At 66.9% G+C, this 26,273-nt stretch overlaps 1 protein-coding gene across 1 annotated transcript in view; it reads left to right on the top strand.

Moving 5' to 3' along the window:
- Positions 1-744: 744 nt before the first annotated feature.
- SLC39A4 (solute carrier family 39 member 4) overlaps positions 745-26,273 on the top strand; it is a gene marked incomplete at both ends in the record, with an annotated part of 40,638 nt that continues 15,109 nt past the window's right edge. Inside the window, 9 exons of the mRNA XM_080339486.1 lie at positions 745-1,146; positions 7,102-7,347; positions 11,081-11,282; positions 12,743-12,870; positions 14,266-14,599; positions 18,320-18,492; positions 21,800-21,979; positions 23,486-23,566; positions 23,703-23,757. Coding sequence (XP_080195612.1) covers positions 745-1,146; positions 7,102-7,347; positions 11,081-11,282; positions 12,743-12,870; positions 14,266-14,599; positions 18,320-18,492; positions 21,800-21,979; positions 23,486-23,566; positions 23,703-23,757 — 1,801 coding nt within the window. The remainder of the gene's footprint in view (positions 1,147-7,101; positions 7,348-11,080; positions 11,283-12,742; positions 12,871-14,265; positions 14,600-18,319; positions 18,493-21,799; positions 21,980-23,485; positions 23,567-23,702; positions 23,758-26,273) is intronic.

Below are 26,273 nucleotides of genomic sequence, written 5' to 3'. Positions count from 1 at the left end.
ACAGTCACAGTGACACTGCCACGGTGACACAGCCACGGTGACATAGCCATGGTGGCACAGCCACAGAGGCACAGCCACGGTGACATGGCCATGGTGACATGGCCACAGTGACACAGCCATGGTGACACAGCCACAGTGACACAGTCACGGTGACACAGTCACGGTGACATAGCCATGGTGGCACAGCCATAGTGGCACAGCCACGGTGACATGACCATGGTGACACAGCCACAGTGACACAGCCACAGTGGCACAGCCACGGTGACATGGCCATGGTGACACAGCCACGGTGACACTGCCATTGCATCCCCCCAGCTGGTGACACCCTGCTTGGCACATCCCCATGTGGGCCACTGTCCCTTCCCCGCGGTGTCACCGGGAGGGCGCGGGGACACGCAGTGCCAGGATCCCCAAGGGACACCCAGGCACGAGTTCCACAGCAGAGCCGGGGGGTCGGGGGGACCCAGCACCCCCAGAGGGGTCCCAGCACCCCGGTGACCCCGGCACGGCGGTGACCGGGGCGGGTGTCGGTGCCGTGTCCGGGGGGGCCGAGTGCTGGCGCAGCCGCGGCGCCGGGCGCTGTGGAATGAATGGTTAACCCGGGGCAATCTCGCCCGGAGCCAATCACGGCCACGGCCACAACCGATTTACAGCCCCGGCGCCCGCCGGCGACACCGGCACCGCTGGCAACCCCGGGCCCGGCCACGCCGCGGCCCACTTGGCCACCGCGCCACCGCCGCCACCATGTCCCCACTGCTGCTGCTGCCACTGCTGCTGCTGGGCCTGGGGGTCCCCGGGCGGGCGGCCCCCGGCGCCCCTGGGCCCGTGGCGGCGCTGCGGGCGCTGGTGTCGTCGGGCGACGGGTCGCTGGCCCGCGGCGCGGTCGCATCCCTCGTGGGCATCGCGGCGCGGCGTGCGCAGTGCCGGGTGCCGTGTGGAGCGGTGAGTGCGAGCGGCACCGGCGCCGTCTGCAAAGGGAAGCGGGGGACGGCCGGGGGGTCAAACTCCAGCAACCGCGGGCACCGCGCCCTGCGGGACGGCTGGCACGGCACGGCACGGCACGGCACGGCACGGCACGGTGTGCGCCGTGGGGCGGTGTACGCTGTGGCACTGCACCGTGGGGCTGAGTGGGGTTGGTGGCCATCGGTATGGCACCGCGGCACGGTGGATGGCGTGGTGTGGTGTGCCGTGGGCGTGCGTGGCACTGGGGGTCCCTGTCCCCACAGGTGGCATTGGGGGTCCATGTCCCCAGATGTGGCACCGGGGGTCCCTGTCCCCATATGTGGCAGTGGGGGTCCCTGTCCCCACATGTGGCACTGGGGGTCCCAATCCCCAGATGTGGCACTGGGGGTCCCTGTTCCCACATGTGGCAATGGGGGATCCCTGTCCCCATATATGGAACTAGGGGTCCCTGTTCCCATATGTGGCACTGGGGGTCCCTGTCCACACACGTGGCTCTGAAGGGTCCAGTCCCTGTCCTCAAATGTGGCACCAGGGGTCCCTGTCCCCACAGGTGGCATTGGGGGTCCGTGTCCCCACATATGACACTTGGGGGTCCCTGTCCCCACAGGTGGCATTGGGGGGGTCCCTGTCCCCAAATGTGGCACCAGGCGTCCCTGTCCCCACAGGTGGCACTGGGGGTCCCTGTTCCCACATGTGGCATTGGGGCGCCCTGTTCCCATATGTGGAACCGGCGGTCCCTGTCCCCAGATGTGGCACTGGGGGGCCCTGTCCCCACATGTGGCTCTGAAGGGTCTGGTCCCTATCCCCATATGTGGCACTGGGGGTCCGTGTCCCCATATGTGGCACTTGGGGTCCCTGTGCCCAGATGTGGCAATGGGAGATCCCTGTCCCCATATGTGGAACCAGGGGTCCCTGTTCCCATATGTGGCATTGGGAGTCCCTGTCCCCACATGTGGCACTGGGGGGGTCCCTGTCCCCATATGTGGCACTGGGGATCCCTGTCCCCACATATGGCACTGGGGGGTCCCTGTCCCCACATATGGCATTGGGGGGTCCCTGTACCCACAGGTGGCATTGGGGGTCCGTGTCCCCACATATGACACTTGGGGGTCCCTGTCCTCACATGTGGCACCGGGGGTCCCTGTTCCCACATGTGGCACTGGGGGGGTCCCTGTCCCCAAATGTGGCCCCAGGCGTCCCTGTCCCCATATGTGGCACTGGGGATCCCTGTCCCCACATATGGCACTGGGGGGTCCCTGTCCCCACATATGGCACTGGGGGTCCCTGTTCCCATATGTGGAACCGGGGGTCCCTGTCCCCACATGTGGCACTGGGGATCCCTGTCCCCACATGTGGAACTGGGGGGTCCCTGTCCCCACATGTGGCATTGGGGGTCCCTGTCCCCACATGTGGAACTGAGGGGTCCCTGTCCCCACCTGTGGCAGTGGGGGATCCCTGTCCCCACATGTGGCACTGGGGGTCCCTGTCCCCAGATGTGGCACTGGGGGTCCCTGTCCCCAAATGTGACACCAGGCGTCCCTGTCCCCACAGGTGGCATTGGGAGTCCCTGTCCCCAAATGTGGCAATGGGGGTCCAGTCCCTGTCCCCACATGTGGAACCGGGGGTCCCTGTTCCCATATGTGGCACCAGGGGTCCCTGTTCCCATATGTGGCACTGGGGGGTCCCTGTCCCCATATGTGGCACTGGGGGGTCCCTGTTCCCAAATGTGGCACCGGGGGTCCCTGTCCCCATATGTGGCATTGGTGGTCCCTGTCCCCACATGTGGAACTGGGGGGTCCCTGTCCCCACATGTGGAACTGAGGGGTCCCTGTCCCCACATGTGGCACTGGGGGTCCCTGTCCCCACATGTGGCACTGGGGGGTCCCTGTCCCCAGATGTGGCAGTGGGAGTCCATGTCCCCAGCTGTGGCTCCAAAGGGTCCAGTCCCTCTCTCCAAATGTGGCATTGGGGGTCCGTGTCCTCACATGTGGCACTGGGGGTCCCTGTCCCCATATGTGGAACCGGGGGTCCCTGTTCCCATATGTGGCACCAGGGGTTCCTGTTCCCAATAGTGGCATTGGGGGTCCCTGTCCCCAGATGTGGCAATGGGGGTCCAGTCCCTGTCCCCAAATGTGGCACCAGGCGTCCCTGTCCGCACAGGTGGCACTTGGGGACCCTGTTCCCACATGTGGCATTGGAACACCCTGTTCCCATATGTGGAACCGGGGGTCTCTGTTCCCACATGTGGCACTGGGGGTCCATGTCCCCAGATGTGGCACCGGGGGGTCCCTGTCCCCAAATGTGACTCTGAAGGGTCTGGTCCCTGTCCCCACATGTGGCATTGCGGGTCCCTGTCCCCAAATGTGGCACCAGGCGTCCCTGTCCCCACAGGTGGCACTGGGGGTCCCTGTCCCCACAGGTGGCACTGGGGGTCCCTGTCCCCAAATGTGGCACCAGGCGTCCCTGTCCCCACAGGTGGCACTGGGGGTCCCTGTCCCCACAGGTGGCACTGGGGTTCCCTGTTCCCACAGGTGGCACTGGGGGTCCCTGTCCTCACATGTGGCATTGGGGGTCCCTGTTCCCACATGTGGCACTGGGGGTCCCTGTCCTCACATGTGGCACCAGGGGTCCTGTTCCCACATGTGGCACTGGGGGGTCCATGTCCCCAGATGTGGCACCGGGGGTCCCTGTCCCCACATGTGGCAGTGGGAGTCCATGTCCCCAGATGTGGCTCCAAAGGGTCGGATCCCTGTCCCCGCATGTGGCATTGGGGGTCTGTGTCCCCACATGTGGCATTGGGGGTCCCTGTGCCCAGATGTGGCACCAGGGGTCCCTCTCCCCATATGTGGCACTGGGGGTCCCTGTCCCCATATGTGGCAATGGGGATCCCTGTCCCTATATGTGGCACTGGGGGTCCCTGTTCCCACATGTGGAACCAGGGGTCCCTGTTCCCATATGTGGCACCAGGGGTTCCTGTCCCCACATGTGGCATTGGGGGTCCCTGTCCCCACATGTGGCAATGGGGGTTCAGTCCCTGTCCCCATATGTGGCACTGGGGGTCCCTGTCCCCACAGGTGGCACTGGGGGTCCATGTCCCCACATGTGGCACCGGGGGTCCCTGTTCCCATATGTGGCACTGGGGGGTCCCTGTTCCCATATGTGGCATTGGGGGTCCCTGTTCCCACATATGGCACCAGGGGTCCTGTTCCCACATGTGGCACTGGGGGGTCCATGTCCCCAGATGTGGCACCGGGGGTCCCTGTCCCCACATGTGGCAGTGGGAGTCCATGTCCCCAGATGTGGCTCCAAAGGGTCGGGTCCCTGTCCCCGCATGTGGCATTGGGGGTCTGTGTCCCCACATGTGGCATTGGGGGTCCCTGTGCCCAGATGTGGCACCAGGGGTCCCTCTCCCCATATGTGGCACTGGGGGTCCCTGTCCCCACATGTGGCAATGGGGGTCCCTGTCCCTATATGTGGCACTGGGGGTCCCTGTTCCCACATGTGGAACCAGGCGTCCCTGTTCCCATATGTGGCACCAGGGGTTCCTGTCCCCACATGTGGCATTGGGGGTCCCTGTCCCCACATGTGGCAATGGGGGTTCAGTCCCTGTCCCCATATGTGGCACTGGGGGTCCCTGTCCCCACAGGTGGCACTGGGGGTCCATGTCCCCACATGTGGCACCGGGGGTCCCTGTCCCCATATGTGGCACCGGGGGTCCCTGTTCCCATATGTGGCACTGGGGGGTCCCTGTTCCCATATGTGGCATTGGGGGTCCCTGTTCCCACATATGGCACCAGGGGTCCTGTTCCCACATGTGGCACTGGGGGGTCCATGTCCCCAGATGTGGCACCGGAGGTCCCTGTCCCCACATGTGGCACCAGGGAACCCTGTCCCCACATGTGGCACTGGGGGTTCATGTCCCCATATGTGGCACTGGGGGGACCCTATTCCCACATGTGGCATTGAGGGGTGTCCCTGTCCCCACATGTGTCTCTGGGGGGTCCCTGTCCCCAAATGTGGTACCAGGCATCCCTGTCCCCATATGTGGCACTGGGGGGTTCCCTGTCCCCACATGTGTCCCCAGGTTGTCCCCTACCCCCAGCGCCATGGGGCTGGACATTTCCCTGTCACCTCGGGGTGTCCCACCCCCTGTAGTGTGGGGTCCCCGGGGGGCGTGGGTGACTGTGGGGTGCGGGTGACCATGGGGGTGACTGTGTGGGTGACTGGGGGGGTGGGTGACTGTGTGGGTGTGGGTGACTCTGAGGTGTGGGTGACCATGGGGTGTGGGTGACTGTGGGATGTGGGTGACCATGGGGTGTGGGTGACTATGTGGGTGACCATGGGATGTGGGTTACCCTGGGGTGTGGGTGACTGTATGGGTGACCATGGGGTGTGGGTGACTCTCGGGTGTGGGTGATTGTGTGGGTGACCATGGGGTGTGGGTGACCCTGGGGTGTGGGTGACCCTGGGGTGTGGGTGACTATGTGGGTGACCATGGGGTGTGGGTGACTCTCGGGTGTGGGTGACTGTGTGGGTGACCATGCGGTATGGGTGACCATGGGGTGTGGGTGACTATGTAGGTGACCATGGGGTGTGGGTGACTGTGGTGTGTGTGGGTGACTCTGAGGTGTGGGTGACTGTGTGGGTGACTATGGGGTGTGGGTGACTCTGGGGTGCGGGTGACTGTGTGGGTGATCATGGGGTGTGGGTGACTCTGAGGTGTGGGTGACTCTTGGGTGCGGGTGACTGTGATGTGTGGGTGACTGTGGGGTGCGGGTGACTGTGTGGTTGACCATGTGGTGTGGGTGACCCTGGGGTGTGGGTGACCCTGGGGTGTGGGTGACCATGGGGTGTGGGTGACTATGTGGGTGACCATGGGGTGTGGGTGACCATGGGGTGTGGGTGACTCTGAGGTGTGGGTGACTCTTGGGTGCGGGTGACTGTGTGGGTGACCATGGGGTGTGGGTGACCCGGGGGTGTGGGTGACTCTGGGGTGCGGGTGACTGTGTGGGTGCGGGTGACTGTGGGAGTGACCGTGGGGTGCGGGTGACTCTTGGGTGTGGGTGACTCTGGGGTGTGGGTGACCATGGGGTGTGGGTGACTCTGAGGTGTGGGTGACGATGGGGTGTGGGTGACCCTGGGGTGTGGGTGACCATGGGGTGTGGGTGACTCTTGGGTGTGGGTGACTCTGGGGTGTGGGTGACCATGGGGTGTGGGTGACTCTGGAGTGTGGGTGACTCTTGGGTGCGGGTGACTGTGTGGGTGACCATGGGTGTGGGTGACCCTGGAGTGTGGGTGACTCTGGGGTGCGGGTGACTGTGTGGGTGCGGGTGACTGTGGGAGTGACCGTGGGGTGCGGGTGACTCTTGGGTGTGGGTGACTCTGGGGTGTGGGTGACCATGGGGTGTGGGTGACTCTTGGGTGTGGGTGACCATGGGGTGTGGGTGACTCTGGGGTGTGGGTGACCATGGGGTGTGGGTGACTCTTGGGTGTGGGTGACCATGGGGTGTGGGTGACTCTGGGGTGTGGGTGACCATGGGGTGTGGGTGACTCTTGGGTGTGGGTGACTCTGAGGTGTGGGTGACCATGGAGTGTGGGTGACTCTGGGGTGTGGGTGACTCTTGGGTGCGGGTGACTGTGTGGGTGACCATGGGGTGTGGGTGACCCTGGGGTGTGGGTGACTCTGGGGTGCGGGTGACTGTGTGGGTGCGGGTGACTGTGGGAGTGACCGTGGGGTGCGGGTGACTCTTGGGTGTGGGTGACTCTGGGGTGTGGGTGACCATGGGGTGTAGGTGACTCTTGGGTGTGGGTGACGATGGGGTGTGGGTGACCCTGGGGTGTGGGTGACCATGGGGTGTGGGTGACTCTTGGGTGTGTGTGACCATGGGGTGTGGGTGACCATGGGGTGTGTGTGACTGTGGGGTGTGGGTGACCATGGGGTGCGGGTGACTGTGTGGGTGACTCTGGGGTGCGAGTGACTGTGTGTGTGACCGTGGGGTGCAGGTGACTGTGGATGTGGGTGACTCTGGGGTGTGGGTGACTGTGGGGGTGACCGTGTGTGTGACCGTGGGGTGCGGGTGACTGTGTGTGACCGTGGGATGCGAGTGACTGTGTGTGACCGTGTCCCCTGCCCCGCAGTGCGTGTCGGCGGACGCGGTGCTGGCGCTGGCCGGGGCGCCGGCGGCGCTGGAGCCCCCGCAGCTGCCCTGGCTGGCGGCCGCCGTCATCGTCACCCTGCGCGACCCCCCCGGGGGCTGCGGGGACCCCTGGGCCACCCGCGTGCGCGCGCTGCACCGCGACTTCACCGGCGGCCACGGCGAGCAGGGCCTGGGCCCGCTCATGGCCGACATGGCAAGCGGCCGCGGCGCGGGAGACGGCCAACAGGTCGGGGACATGGGGACACTTGGGGACATGGGGGACATGGGGGATATGGGAGGATACAGGGACACAGGGACATGGGGACATGGGGGGATATGGGGACATAGGGGATATGGGGACATGGGGATATATGGGGGGATATGGGGACACAGGGACATGGGGACATGGAGGGATATGGGGACATGGAGGATATGGGGACAAGGGGGATATGAGGAGACATGGGGGGATATGGGGACATGGGGACATGGGGGAATATGGGGACATGGGGGATATGGGGACATGGGAACATGGGGGATATGGGGACATGAGGACATGGGGGGATATGGGGACATGGGGGATATGGGGACATGGGAGACCGGGGGACATGGGGGATGGGGGATATGGGGATATGGGGACACGGGGGATATAGGGACATGGGGACATGGGGGGATATGGGGACATGGGAGACATGGGGGATATGGGGACATGGGGGATATAGGGACATGGGGACATGGGGGGATATGGGGACATGGGAGACATGGGGGATATGGGGACATGGTGGGGTATGGGGACATGGGGGGATATGGGGACATGGGAGACATGGGGGATATGGGGACATGGGGACATGGGTGGATATGGGAGGATATGGAGACATGGAGGTACATGGGGACATGGCGGGATATGGTAACATGAGGGACATGGGGACATGGGGGATATGGGGACATGGGGGGATATGGGGACACGGGGATATGGGGGGACCTGGGGACATGGGGGACATGGGGACGTGGGAAATGGGGGGATATGGGAGGATACGGGGACACAGGGACATGGGAGACATGAGGGATATGGGGACATGGAGGATATGGGAGGATATGGGGACACAGGGACATGGGGACATGGGGGGATATGGGAACATGGGGATATGGGGGAACACGGGGACATGGAGGACATGGGGACATGAGGCAATATGGGGACATGGGGACATGGGAGTATATGGGGGGATGTGGGGGATATGGGGACATGGGGGGATATGGGGACATGGGAACACGGGGACATGATGGGTATATGGAAGGATGTGGGGACACGAAGGTACAAGGGGACATGGGGGGATCTGGGGACATGGGAGACATGGGGGATATGGGGACATGGGGGATATGGGAGGATATGGGGACACAGGGACATGGGGACATGGGGGGATATGGGAGGATGTGGAGACATGGAGGTACATGGGGACATGGTTGGATATGGTAACATGAGGGACATGGGGACATGGGGGATATGGGGACATGGGGGGATATGGGGACATGGGGGATATGGAGGATATGGGGACATGGAGGTACATGGGGACATGGGGGGATATGAGGACATGAAGGTACATGGGGAATATGGGAGGATATGGGGACACAGGGACATGGGGACATGGAGGGATATGGGAGGATATGGGGACATGGGGGGGATATGGGGACATGGGAGACATGGAGGATGTGGGAACACGGGGACATGGGGGGATATGGGGACGTGGGAGACATGGGGGATATGGGGACATGGGAGACATGGGGGATATGGGGACATGGGGGATATTGGGGCATGGGAGACATGGGGGATATGGGGGCATGGGGGCATACGGGGACATGGGAGACATGGGGGATATGGGGACATGGGGGATATGGGGACATGGGGGGATATGGGGACATGGGAGACATGGGGGATATGGGGACATGGGGGGATATGGGAGGATGTGGAGACATGGTGGTACATGGGGACATGGGGGGATATGGTAACATGAGGGACATGGGGATATGGGGACATGGGGGATATGGGGACATGGGGGGATATGGGGACATGGGGGGATATGAGAGGATATAGGGACACAGGGACATGAGGACATGGGGGATATGGGGACATGGGGGATATGGAGAGGATACAGGGACACAGGGACATGGGGACATGTGGGATATGGGGACATGGGGGGATATGGAAGGATATGGGGACATGGAGGTACATGGGGGATATGGGAGGATATGGGGACACGGGGACATGGAGGGATATGGGAGGATGTGGGGACATGAAGGTACATGGGGACATGGGGGGATCTGGGGACATGGGGACGTGGGGACATGGGAGGATATGGGGACATGGGGACATGAGGCGATATGGGGACATGGGGACATGGGGGACATGGGGACGTGGGATATGGGGGGATATGGGAACATGGGGACACGGGGACATGTGGGGCATGGGGGGATATGGGGGGATACATGGACATGGGGGGATATGGTAACATGGGGGACATGGGGGAATATGGGGACATGGGGGATATGGGGACATGGGGGGGATATGGAGATATGGGGGGATATGGGGGGATATGGGAGGATATAGGATCACAGGGACATGGGGACATAGGGGATATGGGGGGATATGGGAACAGGGGAGGACATGGGGGGATATCGGGACATGGGGGTATATGGGGGATATGGAGACACAGGGACATGGGGACATGGGGGAATATGGGGACATGGAGAAGCGGGGACATGGGGGAATATGGGGGGACATGGGGACATGGGGAGATGGGGGTATATGGGGGGATGTGGGGGATATGGGGACATGGGGACATGGAGGGATATGGGCACATGGGAGGACATGGGGACATGTGGGACATGGGGAACCCGGGGGAAACAGGGGGATGGGGGGACATGGGGCACAGGGAGGTGACACGTGGCACGGGCAGCTGTGTGGGGCGATGTGGGGAGGTGACACGGGGCACAGGTGACACTGCAGGGACGTGGGCCCTGGGGAGGTGACATGTGACACGGGCACCGGGCCATGGGTGTGGGCCCTGGGACACAGGGAGGGGACACGTGGCGCGGTGGCACTGCAGGCACGTGTGACCAGGGCACAGGGCGGGGACACGTGGCACGGACACGTGTGCCCGGGGAGGTGACATGTGGCACAGGTGCCATCGCATGGCCAGATGTGCCCTGGGGAGGTGACATGTGTCACGGCCACCATTGCATGGCCACATGTTCCCCGGGGAGGTGACACATGTGTCACAGCCACCATTGCATGGCCACATGTCCCCTGGGGAGGTGACATGTGTCACAGCCACTATTGCATGGCCACAAGTGTCCTGGGGAGGTGACACATGTGCCCTGGAGAGGTGACATGTGTCACAGCCACCATTGCATGGACACGAGTGTCCTGGGGAGGTGACACATGTGCCCTGGGGAGGTGACACGTGTCACAGCCACCATTGCATGGCCACATGTCCCCTGGGCAGGTGACACCTGTGCCCTGGGGAGGTGACACATGTGCCATGGCCACATGTCCCCTAGGGAGGTGACACATGTCACAGCCACCATTGCATGGCCACATGTCCCCTAGGGAGGTGACACATGTCCCTGGGGAGGTGACACATGGGTCATGGCCACATGTCCCCTGGGGAGGTGACACATGTGCCCTGGGGAGGTGACACATGGGCCATGGCCACATGTCCCCTGGGGAGGTGACACATGTGCCATGGGGAGGTGACACAAGAGCCATGGCCACATGTCCCCCGGGAAGGTGACACGTGTGCCCTGGGGAGGTGACACGTGTGCCCTGGGGAGGTGACACATGGGCCGTGGCCACATGTCCCCTGGAGAGGTGACACATGTCCCCGGGGAGGTGACACATGTCCCCTGGGGAGGTGACACGTGTGCCCTGGGGAGGTGAGACGTGTCCCCCGGGGAGGTGACACGGCTGGTGCCACGGGTGCCCGCAGGACTGTGTGGACGTGCCGGGGGTGCTGGCGGCGGGCGCGGCGGTGTCCCCGCGGGTTGGGGACCGCGGGGCGCGGGTGCTGGTGGCCCTGGCCACCCTGGTGCTGAGCGGCCACTGCCTGGGGACCCCCCCGCCCTCCCCTGGATTCTTCCTGGACTACGTGTTCAGCCGCTATGGGGATGAGCAGGGGATCCCCCCCCAGGGTGAGGGGACGTGGGGGGACATGGGGGGACATGGGGGGACATGGGGACACATGGGGACAGGGGGATGGGGAGATGGGGGGGGACATGGGGGGGATGGGGGGACATGGGGACATGGGAAATGGGAGGGGGATATGGGGGGATGGGGAATGGGGGGACATGGGGGGATGGGAAATAGGGGGTGGGGGGACATGGGGGGATGGGAAATGGGGAATGGGGGGACATGGGGGAATGGGGGATGGGGGGGACATGGGGGGATGGGAAATAGGGGGTAGGGGGCATGGGAGGATGGGAAATGGGGAATGGGGGGACATGGGGGGACATGGGGGAATGGGGGGACATGTGGGGTGGGGGGATGGAAAATGGGGGGATGGGGGGGCATGGGGGATGGGGCATGGGGGGACATGGGGGGACATGGGGGGACATGGGGACATGGGGACATGGGGGATGGGGAGATGGGGGGGGATATGGGAGGGATGGAGGGACATGGGGACATGGGAAATGGGAAATGGGAGGGGGATATGGGGGACATGGGGGAATGGGGGATGGGGGGGACATGGGAGGATGGGAAATAGGGGGTGGGGGGACATGGGGGGATGGGAAATGGGGGGATGGGGAGATGGGGGGTGGGGGCACATGGGGGGATGGGAAATGGGGGGAGAAGGGGTGGGACGTGGGGGATGGGGGGACATGGGGGGACACGGGGACACGGGGGGGATGGGGAATAGGGGGACATGTGGGGTGGGGGGACGGAAAATGGGGGGATGGGGGGGGCATAGGGGGACATGGGGGGACATGGGGACATGGGGGGATGGGGGGGACATGGGGGGATGGGGGGGGACATGGGGGGGATGGGGGGACATGGGGACATGGGAAATGGGAGGGGGATGTGGGGAATGGGGAATGGGGGGACATGGGGGAATGGGGGATGAGGGGGACATGGGGGGATGGGAAATAGGGGGACATGCGGGATGGGGGGACATGGGGGGAATGGGGGGATGGGGAGATGGGGGGACATGGGGGGACATGGGGGAATGGGGGGACATGGGGGAATGGGAGGACATGGGGGAATGGGGGAACATGTGGGGTGGAGAGATGGAAAATGGGGGGATGGGGGGGGCATGGAGGGACATGGGGGGACATGGGGACATGGGGGGATGGGGAGATGGGGGGGGACATGGGGACATGGGAAATGGGAGGGGGATATGGGGGGATGGGGAATGGGTGGATATGGGGGAATGAGGGAGGGGGGGGACATGGGGGGATGGGAAATGGGGGATGGGGGGACATGGGGGAATGGGGAATGGGGGGACATGGGGGGACATGGGGGGACATGGGGGGATGGGAAATGGGGGGACGAGGGGTGAGGCATGGGGGACATGGGGCAGAGCTGTGGGGCAGATCCGTGGGGCAGGGATCCATGGGGCAGGGATCCGTGGGGCAGCCAGCGATGGTGTCTGCAGGGCTGAGCGCCCTAATGGAGCAGCTGGGACTGGGCCCCCCCGGGGACACCCCCGGGGACACCCCCGGGGACAGCGACAGCAGCGCCCCCCCCGCGCTGCCCCACGGCCCGAGCCAGCGCTGGGACACGGTGAGTGGGGACACGGGGGTGCCCGGGGCGGAGGGGGCAGGTGACATGGTGGGGGAACAGGGGGACATGTGGGGGGCAGGATGACATGAGGGGCTCAGGGTGCCCATGGGGGGGGGGCAGGGGTCTCTAGGGGGGGTGGTCAAGGTGCCCATGGAGGGGCTCAGGGGGCCCTGGGGGGGTCAGGGTGTCCAAGGGGGGGGTCAGGGGGCCCTGGGGGGGTCAGGGTGTCCATGGGGGGGTCAGGGTGTCCATGCGGGGGTCAGAGTGCCCATGGAGGGGTCAGGGTGCCCATGGGGGATCAGGGTGCCCATGGGGGATCAGGGTGTGCATGGGGGGGTCAGGATGCCCTGGGGGGGTCAGGATGCCCTGGGGGGTCAGGGTGTGCATGGGGGGGTTAAGGATGCCCTGGGGGGGTCAGGATACCTATGGGGGGGTCAGGGTGCCCATGGGGGGTGAAGATGTCCATGGGGGAGTCAGGATGCCCTGGGGGGGTCAGGGTGCCCTGGGGAGGTCAGGGTGCCCATGGGGGGGTCAGGGTGCCCATGGGGGGTGAGGATGTCCATGGGGGGTCAGGGTGCCCATGGGGTGGTCAGTGTGCCCATGGGGGGTGAGGATGTCCATGGGGGGTCAGGGTGTCCATGGGGGGGGTCAGGATGCCCTGGGGGGGGTCAGGATGTCCATAGAGGGGTCAGGATACCCATGGGGGGGGTCAGGGTGCTGACATGTCAGGATGCCCTGGGGGGGGGTCAGGGTGCTCATGGGGGGGGTCAGGGTGCCCTAGGGGGCCAGGATGCCCATGGTGGGGGGTCAGGATACCCATGGCGGGGTCAGCATACCCATGGGGGGGTCAGGATGCCCTGGGGAGTCAGGGTGCCCATGGGGGGGTCAGGGTGCCCATGGGGGGTGAGGATGTCCATGTGGGGTCAAGGTGTCCATGGGGGGGTCAGGATGCCCTGGGGGGGTCAAGATGTCCATGAGGGACTCAGGGTGTCCATGGGGGGGGGTCAGGATGCCCTGGGGGGGGTCAGGATGTCCATAGAGAGGTCAGGATACCCATGGGGCGGTCAGGGTGCTGACATGTCAGGATACCCATGCGGGGGTCAGGATACCCATGGGGGGGTCCGGATGCCCTGGGGGGGGGTCAGGGTGCCCTGGGGGCGTCAGGATGCCCTGGGGGGGCAGGATGTCCATGGAGGGGGGTCAGGATACCCATAGGGGGGTCCTGGGGTGGGGGGTCAGGGTGCTCTGGGGGTCAGGATGCCCATGGCGGGGGGGTCAGGATACCCATGGGGGGCTCAGGGTGCCCTGGGTGGGGTTCAGGGGTCCCCATGGGCTCCGCGCTCCCCCGGGGGTCTCCCCCACCCCCATCGCTGATCCCCCATCCCCCCCCCCCAGCTGTGCCTGCCCCCCCCGGAGCTGCTGCGGGCGCTGGGGGTGCCCGCGGGGGTCCCGCTGTCCCGCGGGGATTTCCTGCGCCTGGGGCCCGCGCTCCTGCAGCAGCAGCTCAGCGGGGCCTGCGCGCCTCCCCCGGGCCCGCACCCCCACACGGGCGCCCCCACGGGCCCCCCCACGGGCGCCCCCACGGGCCTCCCCGGCGCCCCCCGCCTGGCGCCCGCGGGAAGGGACACGGTCACGGCCACGGTCACGGCCACGGTCACGGCCACGGACGCGGTCACGGGCTCGGGCAGCACCAGCACCACGGACAGCGACGGGCTGAGCACCGCCGAGCGTGAGACACGGGACACGGGGACAGGGAGGGGACATGGGGACACGGGGATGAGGACGGGGACACGGGACACGGGGACAGGGAGGGGACATGGGGACACGGGGATGAGGACGGGGACACGGGACACGAGGACAGGGAGGGGACATGGGGACACGGGGATGAGGACGGGGACACGGGACACGGGGACAGGGATGGGGACACGGGACACGGGACACGGGGACAGGGATGGGCACATGGGGACACAGGGACACGGGGACATGGGGATGAGGACGGGGACACGGGACATGGGGACAGGGATGGGGACATGAGGACACGGGGACACGGGACACGGGGACAGGGATGGGGACATGGGGACACGGGGATGAGGACGGGAACATGGGACACAGGGACAGGGATGGGGACATGGGGACACAGGGATGAGGACGGGAACATGGGACACAGGGACAGAGATGGGGACATGGGACACGGGGACACGGGACACAGGGACAGGGATGGGGACATGGGGACATGGGGATGAGGACGGGGACACGGGACACGGGGACAGGGATGGGGACATGGGGACACGGGGACACGGGACACGGGGAGAGGGATGGGGACATAGGGACATGGGGATGAGGATGGGGACACGGGACACGGGGACAGGGATGGGGACATGGGGACACGGGGACACGGGACACGGGGACAGGGATGGGGACATGGGGACACAGGGATGAGGACGGGGACACGGGACACGGGGACAGGGACACGGGGAGAGGGATGGGGACATAGGGACACAGGGATGAGGACGGGGACACGGGACACGGGGACAGGGATGGGGACATGGGGACATGGGGACACGGGACACGGGGAGAGGGATGGGGACATGGGGACATGGGGATGGGGACGGGGACACCGGACACGGGGACAGGGATGGGGTCATGGGGACACGAGGACACGGGACACGGGGAGAGGGATGGGGACATGGGGACACGGGGACAGGGACACGGGGAGAGGGATGGGGACATAGGGACATGGGGATGAGGACGGGGACACGGGACACGGGGACAGGGATGGGGACATGGAGACACGGGGACAGGGACACGGGGACAGGGATGGGGACATGGGAACACGGGGATGAGGACGGGAACACGGGACACGGGGACAGGGATGGGGACATGGGACACGAGGACAGGGACAAGGGGAGAGGGATGGGGACATAGAGACACGGGGATGAGGATGGGGACACGGGACACGGGGACAGGGATGGGGACATGGAGACACGGGGACACGGGACACGGGGACAGGGATGGGGACATGGGGACACGGGGATGAGGACGGGGACACGGGACACGGGGACAGGGATGGGGACACAGGACACGGGGACAGGGACACAGGGATGGAGATGAGGGCATGGGGACATGGGGATGGGGACGGGGACATAGGGATGGAGAAGGGGACACGGGACACGGGGACAGGGACACAGGGATGGAGATGGGGACATGGGGACACGGGGATGGGGACGGGGACATGGGACACGGGGACAGGGATGGGGACACGGGACACGGGGACAGGGACACAGGGATGGAGATGAGGGCATGGGGACATGGGGATGGGGACAGGGACACGGGGTTGGGGATGGGGACACGGGACATGGGGACAGGGATGGGGACACGGGGTTGGGGATGGGGACATAGGGACACGGGGACGAGGATGGGGACACAGGACACAGGGACAGGGATGGGGACATGGGGACACAGGGATGAGGACGGGGACACGAGGTTGGGGATGGAGACATAGGGACACGGGGATGAGGGACACAGGAATGGAAATGGGGACATGGGGACACGGGGATGGGGACGGGGACACGGGACACGGGAACAGGGATGGGGACATGGGACACGGGACACGGGGATAGGGATACAAGGATGGAGATGGGGACATGGCGACACGGGGATGGGGACGGGGACACGGGGATGAGGACGGGAACATGGGACACAGGGACAGGGATGGGGACATGGGACACGGGGACAGGGACACAGGGATGGAGATGGGGACATGGAGACACGGGGATGGGGATGGGGACAAGGGACACGGGAACAGGGATGGGGACATGGGGACACGGGACACGGGGATAGGGACACAAGGATGGAGATGGGGACATGGCGACACGGGGATGGGGACGGGGACACGGGACACGGGGACAGGGATGGGGACACGGGGACACAGGGATGGAGATGAGGACATGGGGACACGCGGACGGGGACATGGGGACGGGGATGGGGATGGGGATGGGGACATGGGACACGTGGACAGGGTCACAGGGATGGAAATGGGGACATGGGGACACGGGCCCTGTCCCCATGTCCCCATGTGTGTTCTTGTCCCCAGGGTACCTGGTGGGAGCGGCGGCGGGTCTGTCCCTGTCCCTGTCCCTGTCTCCATGTCCCCATATGTGTCCCTGTCCCCAGGGTACCTGGTGGGCACGGCGGCGGGGCTGTCCCTGTCCCCATGTCTGTCCCTGTCCCCATGTCCCCATGTGTGTCCCTGTCCCCAGGGTACCCGGTGGGCACGGCGACGGGTCTGTCCCTGTGCCCATGTCCCCATGTGTGTCCCTGTCCCCAGGGTACCTGGTGGGCACGGCGACGGGTCTGTCCCTGTCCTCGTGTCCCCATGTCTGTCCCTGTCCCCATGTCCCCATGTCCCCATGTCCCCATCCCTGTCCCCAGGGTACCTGGTGGGCACGGCGGCGGGTCTGTCCCTGTCCCCGTGTCCCCATGTCTGTCCCTGTCCCCATGTCCCCATGTCCCCATGTCCCCATGTCCCCATCCCTGTCCCCAGGGTACCTGGTGGGCGCAGTGGCGGGGCTGTCGCTGTGCCTGTCCCCGTGTCCCCATGTCTGTCCCTGTCCCTGTCCCCATGTCCCCAAGTGTGTCCCTGTCCCCAGGGTACCTGGTGGGCACGGCGGCGGGGCTGTCCCTGTCCCCATGTCTGTCCCTGTCCCCATGTCTGTCCCTGTCCTCATGTCCCCATGTGTGTCCCTGTCCCCAGGGTACCCGGTGGGCATGGCGGCGGGGCTGTCCCTGTCCCCGTGTCCCCATGTCCCCATCCCTGTCCCCAGGGTACCTGGTGGGCACGGTGGCGGGTCTGTCCCTGTCCCCATGTCTGTCCCTGTCCCCATGTCCCCATGTGTGTCCCTGTCCCCAGAGTACCTGGTGGGCACGGCTGCGTGTCTGTCCCTGTCCCCATCCCTATCCCTGTCCCCATGTCCCCATGTCCCCATGTCTGTCCCTGTCCCCATGTCCCCATGTCTGTCCCTGTCCCCAGGGTACCTGGTGGGCGCGACGGCGGGTCTGTCCCTGTCCCCATGTCCCCATGTGTGTCCCTGTCCCCAGGGTACCTGGTGGGCACGGTGGCGGGTCTGTCCCTGTCCCTGTCCCCATGTCCCCATGTCCCCATGTGTCCCTGTCCCCAGGGTACCTGGTGGGCACGGCGGCGGGTCTGTCCCTGTCCCCATGTCCCCATGCGTGTCCCTGTCCCCAGGGTACCTGGTGGGCACGGCGGCGGGTCTGTCCCTGTCCCCATGTCCCCATGTGTGTCCCTGTCCCCAGGGTACCTGGTGGGCACGGCGGCGGGTCTGTCCCTGTCCCCATGTCCCCATGCGTGTCCCTGTCCCCAGGGTACCTGGTGGGCGCGGCGGCGGGTCTGTCCCTGTCCCCATGTCCCCATGTGTGTCCCTGTCCCCAGGGTACCTGGTGGGCGCGGCGGCGGGGCTGTTGCTGTGCCTGTGCCCCGTGCTGGCGTTGGCCCTGCTGCGCTGTCCCCCGTGTCACCGCGCCCAGCGCTGGCTGTCCCCGCTGCTGCTGGGGCTGGCGGCCGGCGCGCTCAGCGGGGACGCGCTGCTGCACCTGCTGCCACAGGTGACACGGGGGGACACCCACGCGGGACGGGGGGACACCCACTGGGGGGAATGGGGAGACACGGGGGGACGCCCACGGTGGGGAATGGGGGAAGTGGGGGGGGACACCCACTGGGGGGAATGGGGAGACACGGGGGGACACCCACGGGGTACACGGGGGGACACCCATAGGGGGGAACAGGGGATGTGGGGGGGACACCCACTGGGGGGAACGGGGGACATGGGGGGACACCCACTGGGGGAATGGGGAGACACAGGGGGATGCCCACGGGGGAGAACGGGGGACATGGAGGGGACACCCACAGTGGGGAACGGGGGACATGGAGGGGACACCCACTGGGGGGAATGGGGAGACACGGGGGGACACCCACGGGGGAGACGGGGGGACACCCACAGGGGAACAGGGAGACACGGGGGGGACACCCACTGGGGGGAATGGGGAGACATGGGGGGACGCCCACGGGGGGTAACGGGGGACATGGGGGGGACACCCACAGGGGAACAGGGAGACACGGGGGGACACCCACTAGGGGAAACGGGGGGAACATGTGGGGACACCCACAGTGGGGAGTGAGGGGACATGTGGGGACACCCAGAGAGGAATGGTGGGTCATGGGGACACGGGGGGACACCCACGGAGGAACGGGGAGACACGTGGGGACACCCACTGGGGGAAATGGGGGAACATGTGGGGACACCCACTGGGGAACAGGGGACATGGGGGGACACCTACTGGGGGGAACGGGGGACATGGGGGGGACACCCACAGTGGGGAACGGGGGACATGGGGGGACACTCACAGGGAGGAGCGAGGGGACATGGGGGGACCCCCACAGTGGGGGGTCATGGGGGGACACCCACGGGGGGAATGGGGAGACACGGGGCACAGTGGGGGGACACGGGGGGACACCCACAGAGGGGAACGGGGGGACACAGAGGGGACACCCACAGGGTGAACAGAGGGACACAGGGACATGGGGGGACACTCATGGGGGGAATGGGCAGACACGGGGGGACACCCACGCGGGGAATGGGGGCACATAAAGGGGACATGCGGGGACACCCACGGGGGAACAGGGCGACATGGGGACACGGGAGGATGCCCACAGGGGGACATGTGGCACATCGAGGGGACACGTGGGGACATGGGGTGACACCCACGAGGGGAAGAGGGGGACATGGGGCACATTGAGGGGACACGGTGGGGGGGGCACGAGGGGACACATGGGGACATAGAGGGGGACATGGGGCACGGGTGGGGACATCCATGGGGGGACATGTGGGGACACACATAGAGGGGCATGGAGGGACAGGGGCACATCAGGGGGACACAGGAGGACATGGTGGGGGACAAGGGGACATGGAGGGCACACATGGGACGGACACAGGGGACATCGTGGGGACACAGGAGGACATGGGGGGGACAAGGGGGACATCGTGGGGACACGGGAAGTACATTGGGGGGCATCGGGAGGACACGGGGACACATGGGGACATGGTGGGGGGGACAAGGAGACACAGGAGGGGACATGGAGGGGACACACGGGAGGGACATAGGGGACATCGTGGGAACATGAAGGGTACATGAGGGGGACAAGGGGACACAGGAGGGTGCAGAAGGGGACACGAGGGGGACATAGGGGGCACATAGGTGGGTACAGGAGGGTACGGGGGTGACACGGGTGGCACGGAGGGGGGACGGGGGACGCACAGGAGGGACATGGGGGACATCGTGGGGACATGGAGGGGACATGGTGGGGGCAAGGGGACACAGGAGGGTGCAGAAGGGGACACGGGGGGGACACGGGGCACATAGGCGGGTACAGGAGGGTACGTGGGTGACACGGGTGGCACGGAGGGGACAGGGGGACGCACAGGAGGGACATGGGGGACATCGTGAGGACATGTGGGGACATGGAGGGGACATGGGGGGGACAAGGGGACACAGGAGGGTACATGAGGGTACGGAAGGGGACACGGGGAGGACACAGGGGGACATGTGGGGTGCGTGGGGGGGACAGGGAGACACAGGAGGGGACATGGAGGGGACACACGGGAAGGACATGGGGGACATCGTGGGGACATGGGGGGCACATGGTGGGGACAAGGGGACACAGGAGGGTGCAGAAGGGGACACGGGGGGGGACACAGGGGGACATGTGGGGTACGTGGAGGGGACACGGAGACAGGAGGGGACATGGAGGGGACACACGGGAAGGACATGGGGGACGTCGTGGGGACATGGGGGACACATGGTGGGGACAAGGGGACACAGGAGGGTGTGGGTGGGGACACGGGGGGGACACAGGGGGCACATAGGCGAGTACAGGAGGGTACGGGGGTGACACGGGTGGCACGGAGGGGGGACGGGGGACGCACAGGAGGGACATGGGGGACATCGTGGGGACATGTGGGGACATGGGGGGGACAAGGCGGGGACAAGGGGACACAGGAGGGTACATGAGGATACGGTTAGGGACATGGGGAGGGCACAGGGGGACATGTGAGGTGCGTGGGGGGGACAGGGAGACACAGGAGGGGACATGGAAGGGACACACGGGAAGGACATGGGGGACGTCGTGGGGACATAGGGGGCACATGGTGGGGACAAGGGGACACAGGAGGGTGCAGAAGGGGACACGGGAGGGACACGGGACACATAGGCGGGTACAGGAGGGTACGGGGGTGACACGGGTGGCACGGAGGGGACAGGGGGACGCACAGGAGGGACATGGGGGACATCGTGGGGACATGTGGGGACATGGGGGGGACATGGGGGGGACAAGGGAACACAGGAGGGTGCAGAAGGGGACACGGGAGGGACACAGGGGACACATAGGCGGGTACAGGAGGGTACGGGGGTGACACGGGTGGCACGGAGGGGACAAGGGGACGCACAGGAGGGACATGGGGGACATCGTGGGGACATAGGGGGCACATGGTGGGGACAAGGGGACACAGGAGGGTGCAGAAGGGGACACGAGGGGGACACGGGGCACATAGGCGGGTACAGGAGGGTACGGGGGTGACACGGGTGGCACAGAGGGGACAGGGGGACGCACAGGAGGGACATGGGGGACATCGTGGGGACATGTGGGGACATGGTGGGGACATGGGGGGGACAAGGGGACACAGGAGGGTACGGGTGGGGACACGAGAGGGATACATAGGTGGGTACAGGAGGGTACGTAGGTGACACGGGTGGCACGGAGGGGACAGAGGGACGCACGGGTGGGACGTGCGGGGACACACGAGGGAACAGCGCGGGGTGGGGGGGACACGCGTGTTTGTGACCCCGCCCCCTACAGGTGCTGGGGCTGCACGAGCACAGCGCGGGGGAGCACGCGGACGCGGGGGGGGCCCCCACGGCCACGCACGAAGAGGGGGGGGAGGAGCCCCCCTGGCGGCTCGTGGCCGTGCTGGGGGGGCTCTTCGCCTTCTTCCTGCTCGAGAAGATCGTGGGCATCCTGATGCCCGCGGGGGGGGCGGTGAGCGGGGGGGCTGCGGTCAAATGGGGGGCACGGGAAATGGGGGGAGTTGGGGGGCTGGGGGGAGATGGGGGGCTGGGGGTGAGTTGGGGGGCACAGGGAATGGGGGGGACTTGGAGGGCTGGGGTTGAGTTGGGGGGCACGGGAATGGGGGGGAGTTGGGGGGCTGGGGGTGAAATGGGGGGCTGGGGGGGAGTTGGGGGGCTGGGGGGAGATGGGAGGCTAGGAGTGAGTTGGGGGGCACGGGGAATGGGGGGGAGTTGGGGGGCTAGGGGGAGATGGGGGGCTGGGGGTGAGTTGGGGGGCACAGGGAATGGGGGGGAGTTGGGGGGCACGGGGCATGGGGGGGAGTTGGGGGGCTGCAGGGAGCTGGGGTTGAGTTGGGGGGCTGGGGGTGAGTTGGGGGGCACGGGGCATGAGGGGGAGTTGGGGGGCTGGGGGAGAGTTGGGGGGCTGGGGGAGAGTTGGGGGGCACGAGGAATGGGGGGGACTTGGGGGGGCTGGGGGGAGATGGGGGGCTGGGGGTGAGTTGGGGGGCACGTTGAATTGGGGGAGGTTGGGGGCTCGGGGAGGCTGGGGGTGAGTTGGGGGTCTGGGGGTGAGTTGGGGGACACGGGGAATGGGGGGGAGTTGGGGGGCTAGGGGGAGATGGGGTTGAGTTGGGGGGCATGGGGAGTGGGGGATTGGAGGGGTTTGGGGGGTTAGGGGGAGCTGGGGGGCTGGGGGAGAGTTGGGGGGCTGGAGGAGAGTTGAGGGGCTGGGGGTGAGTTGGGGGGCACGGGGCATGGGGGGGAGTTGGGGGGCTGGGGGGAGATGGGGGGCTGGGGGTGAGCTGGGGGGCACAGGGAATGGGGGGGAGTTGGGGGGCTAGGGGTGAAATGGGGGGCTGGGGAATGGGGGGAGTTGGGGGCTGTGGGATGGATGGGGGGGGTTTGGAGGGCTGGGGGTGAGTTGGGGGGCACGGGGAATGAGGGGGGGTTGGGGGAGATGGGGGGTAGGAGGTGAGTTGGGGGGCTGGGGGTGAATTGGGGGGCATGAGAAATAGGGGGCAGTTGGGGGGCTGGGGAAAGCTGGGGGACTGGGGGTGATTTGAGGGTCTGGGGGTGAGTTGGGGGGCACGGGGAATGGGGGGAATTGGGGGGCTGGGGGGAGATGGGGGGCTGGAGGTGAGTTGGGGGCATGAAGAATGGGGGGAAACTGGGGGGCTGGGGGAAACTGGGGGGCTAGGAGTGAGTTGGGGGGCTGGGGGTGAGTTGGGGGGTATGAGGAATAGGGGGCAGTTGGGGGGCTGGGGGGAACTGGGGGTGAGTTGGGGGGCATGGGGAATGGGGGGTCGGGGGCTGTGGGGTGGATGGAGAGGTTTGGGGGGGCTGGGGAAACTGGGGGGCTGGGATTGAGTTGGGGGGCTGTGGGGCTGGGTTGGGGGCTATATTGGGGGGCTGTGGGGCTGGGGGCTATGGGGTATTGGGGGGCTATGGGGCAGCAGTGACGCGCTGTGGGGCGCAGGGGGGGTCGCACTGTGGTCACGCCGTGGGGCTGCAGCCCCGCCAGGAGGCGCCAGAACCGCAACCGGGGGACCCCGAGCAGGTACGTTGCGGGAGGGGGCAACAGCTTTGGGGGGGGTGTCCCACAACAATGTGGGGCGGGGGACACCCCCAGGGTCCCCCCAATCTTTAGGGTGGCAGCCCCACACCTCTCCACTTCCCTCCTCCCCCCCCCCCAGGTAAAGGTAGAGGACGCCACCCCCACGCAGAACACGCAGGAGCTGCAGACAAGCGGTACGACCCCCCCTCCCCCCCCCCAATTTCCACCCCCCCCCCCCGCATTCCAACGCCCCCGCCCCCCACCCCCGCTAAAAGGGGACCCGACCCAGGTGGGACTCGAACCCACAATCCCCAGCTCCGGAGGCTGATGCCTTATCCATTAGGCCACTGGGCCGGTGCGCGCCTGCCGGCGGGGCCGCGCGGCAGCTGGTGGGGGGTCTGGGGGTCTGGGGGTCCCCGGGGTGACCGGGGGTGTCCCAGGGGAGTCCCGGGTGACCTGGGTGACCGGGGGTGTCCCGGGGTGACCTGAGTGATCGGGGGTGATCCGGGGGTGACCGGGGGTGACCTGGGTGACCTGGGGTGACCCGGGTGTCCCAGGGGGTGTCCCGGGGGGTGACCGAGGGTGAACGGGGGTGTCCCAGGTGACCGAGGGTGACCAGGGGTGACCCGGGGGTGACCTGGGTGACCTGGGGTGACCGGGGGTGTCCCGGGGTGACCTGGGTGATCGGGGGTGACCCGGGGGTGACCTGGGGTGTCCCGAGTGACCAAGGGTGACCGAGGAGTGACCAGGGGTGTCCTGGGGGGTGACCGGGGGTGACCCGGAGTGTCCTGGGGTGACCCAGGTGACCCGGGTGACCGGGGGTGACCTGGGGTGTCCCGGATGACCGGGGGGTGACCGGGGGTGACCCGGGGGGTGACCCGGGGGGTGACCGAGGGTGATCGGGGGTGACCCGGGGTGTCCCAGGGGGTGCCCGGGGGTGACGGGTGATGACCCGGGTTGTCCCGGGGTGACCTGGGTGACCCGGGTGACCGGGGGTACCGGGGGTGACCCGGGGTGTCCCAGGGGGTGACCGAGGGTGACCGGGGATGTCCCGGGATGACCGGGGGTGACCCGGGGTGTCCCAGGGTGACCTGGGTGACTGGGGGTCTCCGAGGCGTCCTGGGGTGTCCCGGGTGACCGGGCTGTCCCGGGGTGTCCCGGGGTGACCTGGGTGATCGGGGGTGACCCGGGGTGTCCCGGGGGGTGATCGGGGGTGACCCGGGACGTCCCGGTGTGCACCGGGGTGTCCCGGGTGACCGGGGGTGTCCCTGGGTGACCTGGGGTGACCCGGGGTGTCCCGGGGGGTGACCGGGGGTGACCGAGGGTGACCCAGGGTGTCCCGGGGGTGTCCCGAGGTGACCTGGGTGACCGGGGGTGTCCCAGGGGGTGCCCGGGGGTGACGGGTGGTGACCCGGGGTGTCCCGGGTGACCAAGGGTGACCGGGGGTGTCCCGGGTGTCCCAGGGGGTGTCCCGGGGGCTGACTCGGGGGTGACCCGGGTGACCGGGGGTGTATCGGGGTGTCCCGGGGTGACCCAGGTGATCGGGGGTGATCTGGGGTGTCCCGGGTGACCAAGAGTGACCGGGGGTGACCCGGGGTGTCCCGGGGTGACCGAGGGTGTCCCGGGGTGACCTGGGTGACTGGGGGTCTCCGGGGTGTCCCGGGTGACCGGGGGTGACCGAGGGTGACCGGGGGTGTCCCGGGGTGACCTGGGTGATCGGGGGTGACCCGGGGTGTCCCAGGGGGTGCCCGGGGGTGACGGGTGATGACCCGGGTTGTCCCGGGGTGACCTGGGTGACCCGGGTGACCGGGGGGTACCGGGGGTGACCCGGGGTGTCCCAGGGGGTGACCGAGGGTGACCGGGGATGTCCCGGGATGACCGGGGGTGACCCGGGGTGTCCCGGGATGACCTGGGTGACTGGGGGTCTCCGAGGCGTCCTGGGGTGTCCCGGGTGACTGGGCTGTCCCGGGCTGTCCTGGGGTGACCTGGGTGATCGGGGGTGACCCGGGACGTCCCGGTGTGCACCGGGGTGTCCCGGGTGACCGGGGGTGTCCCTGGGTGACCTGGGGTGACCCGGGGTGTCCCGGGGGGTGACCGGGGGTGACCGAGGGTGACCCAGGGTGTCCCGGGGATGTCCCGAGGTGACCTGGGTGACCGGGGGTGTCCCAGGGGGTGCCCGGGGGTGACGGGTGGTGACCCGGGGTGTCCCGGGTGACCAAGGGTGACCGGGGGTGTCCCGGGTGTCCCAGGGGGTGTCCCGGGGGCTGACTCGGGGGTGACCCGGGTGACCGGGGGTGTATCGGGGTGTCCCGGGGTGACCCAGGTGATCGGGGGTGATCTGGGGTGTCCCGGGTGACCAAGAGTGACCGGGGGTGACCCGGGGTGTCCCGGGGTGACCGAGGGTGTCCCGGGGTGACCTGGGTGACTGGGGGTCTCCGGGGTGTCCCGGGTGACCGGGGGTGACCGAGGGTGACCGGGGGTGTCCCGGGTGACCAAGGGTGACCGGGGGTGTCCCGGGGTGACCTGAGTGATCGGGGGTGACCCGGGGTGTCCCGGGGGGTGACGGGTGGTGTCCTGGGGTGACCCGGGTGACCTGGGGTGACCCGGGGTGTCCCGGGGGTGACCCAGGTGACTCGGGGTGTCCCGGGGGGTGTCCCGGAGGGTGACCCGAGGGGGTGACCTGGGGTGACCCGGGTGACCCAGGTGACCC

The sequence above is a fragment of the Nesoenas mayeri genome (genome assembly GCF_963082525.1).
Source record: "Nesoenas mayeri genome assembly, chromosome: 2".
Lineage (NCBI taxonomy): Eukaryota > Metazoa > Chordata > Aves > Columbiformes > Columbidae > Nesoenas > Nesoenas mayeri.
The sequence above is the reverse complement of the archived record's forward strand: the minus strand, read 5'-3'. Positions and strand labels throughout refer to the sequence as shown.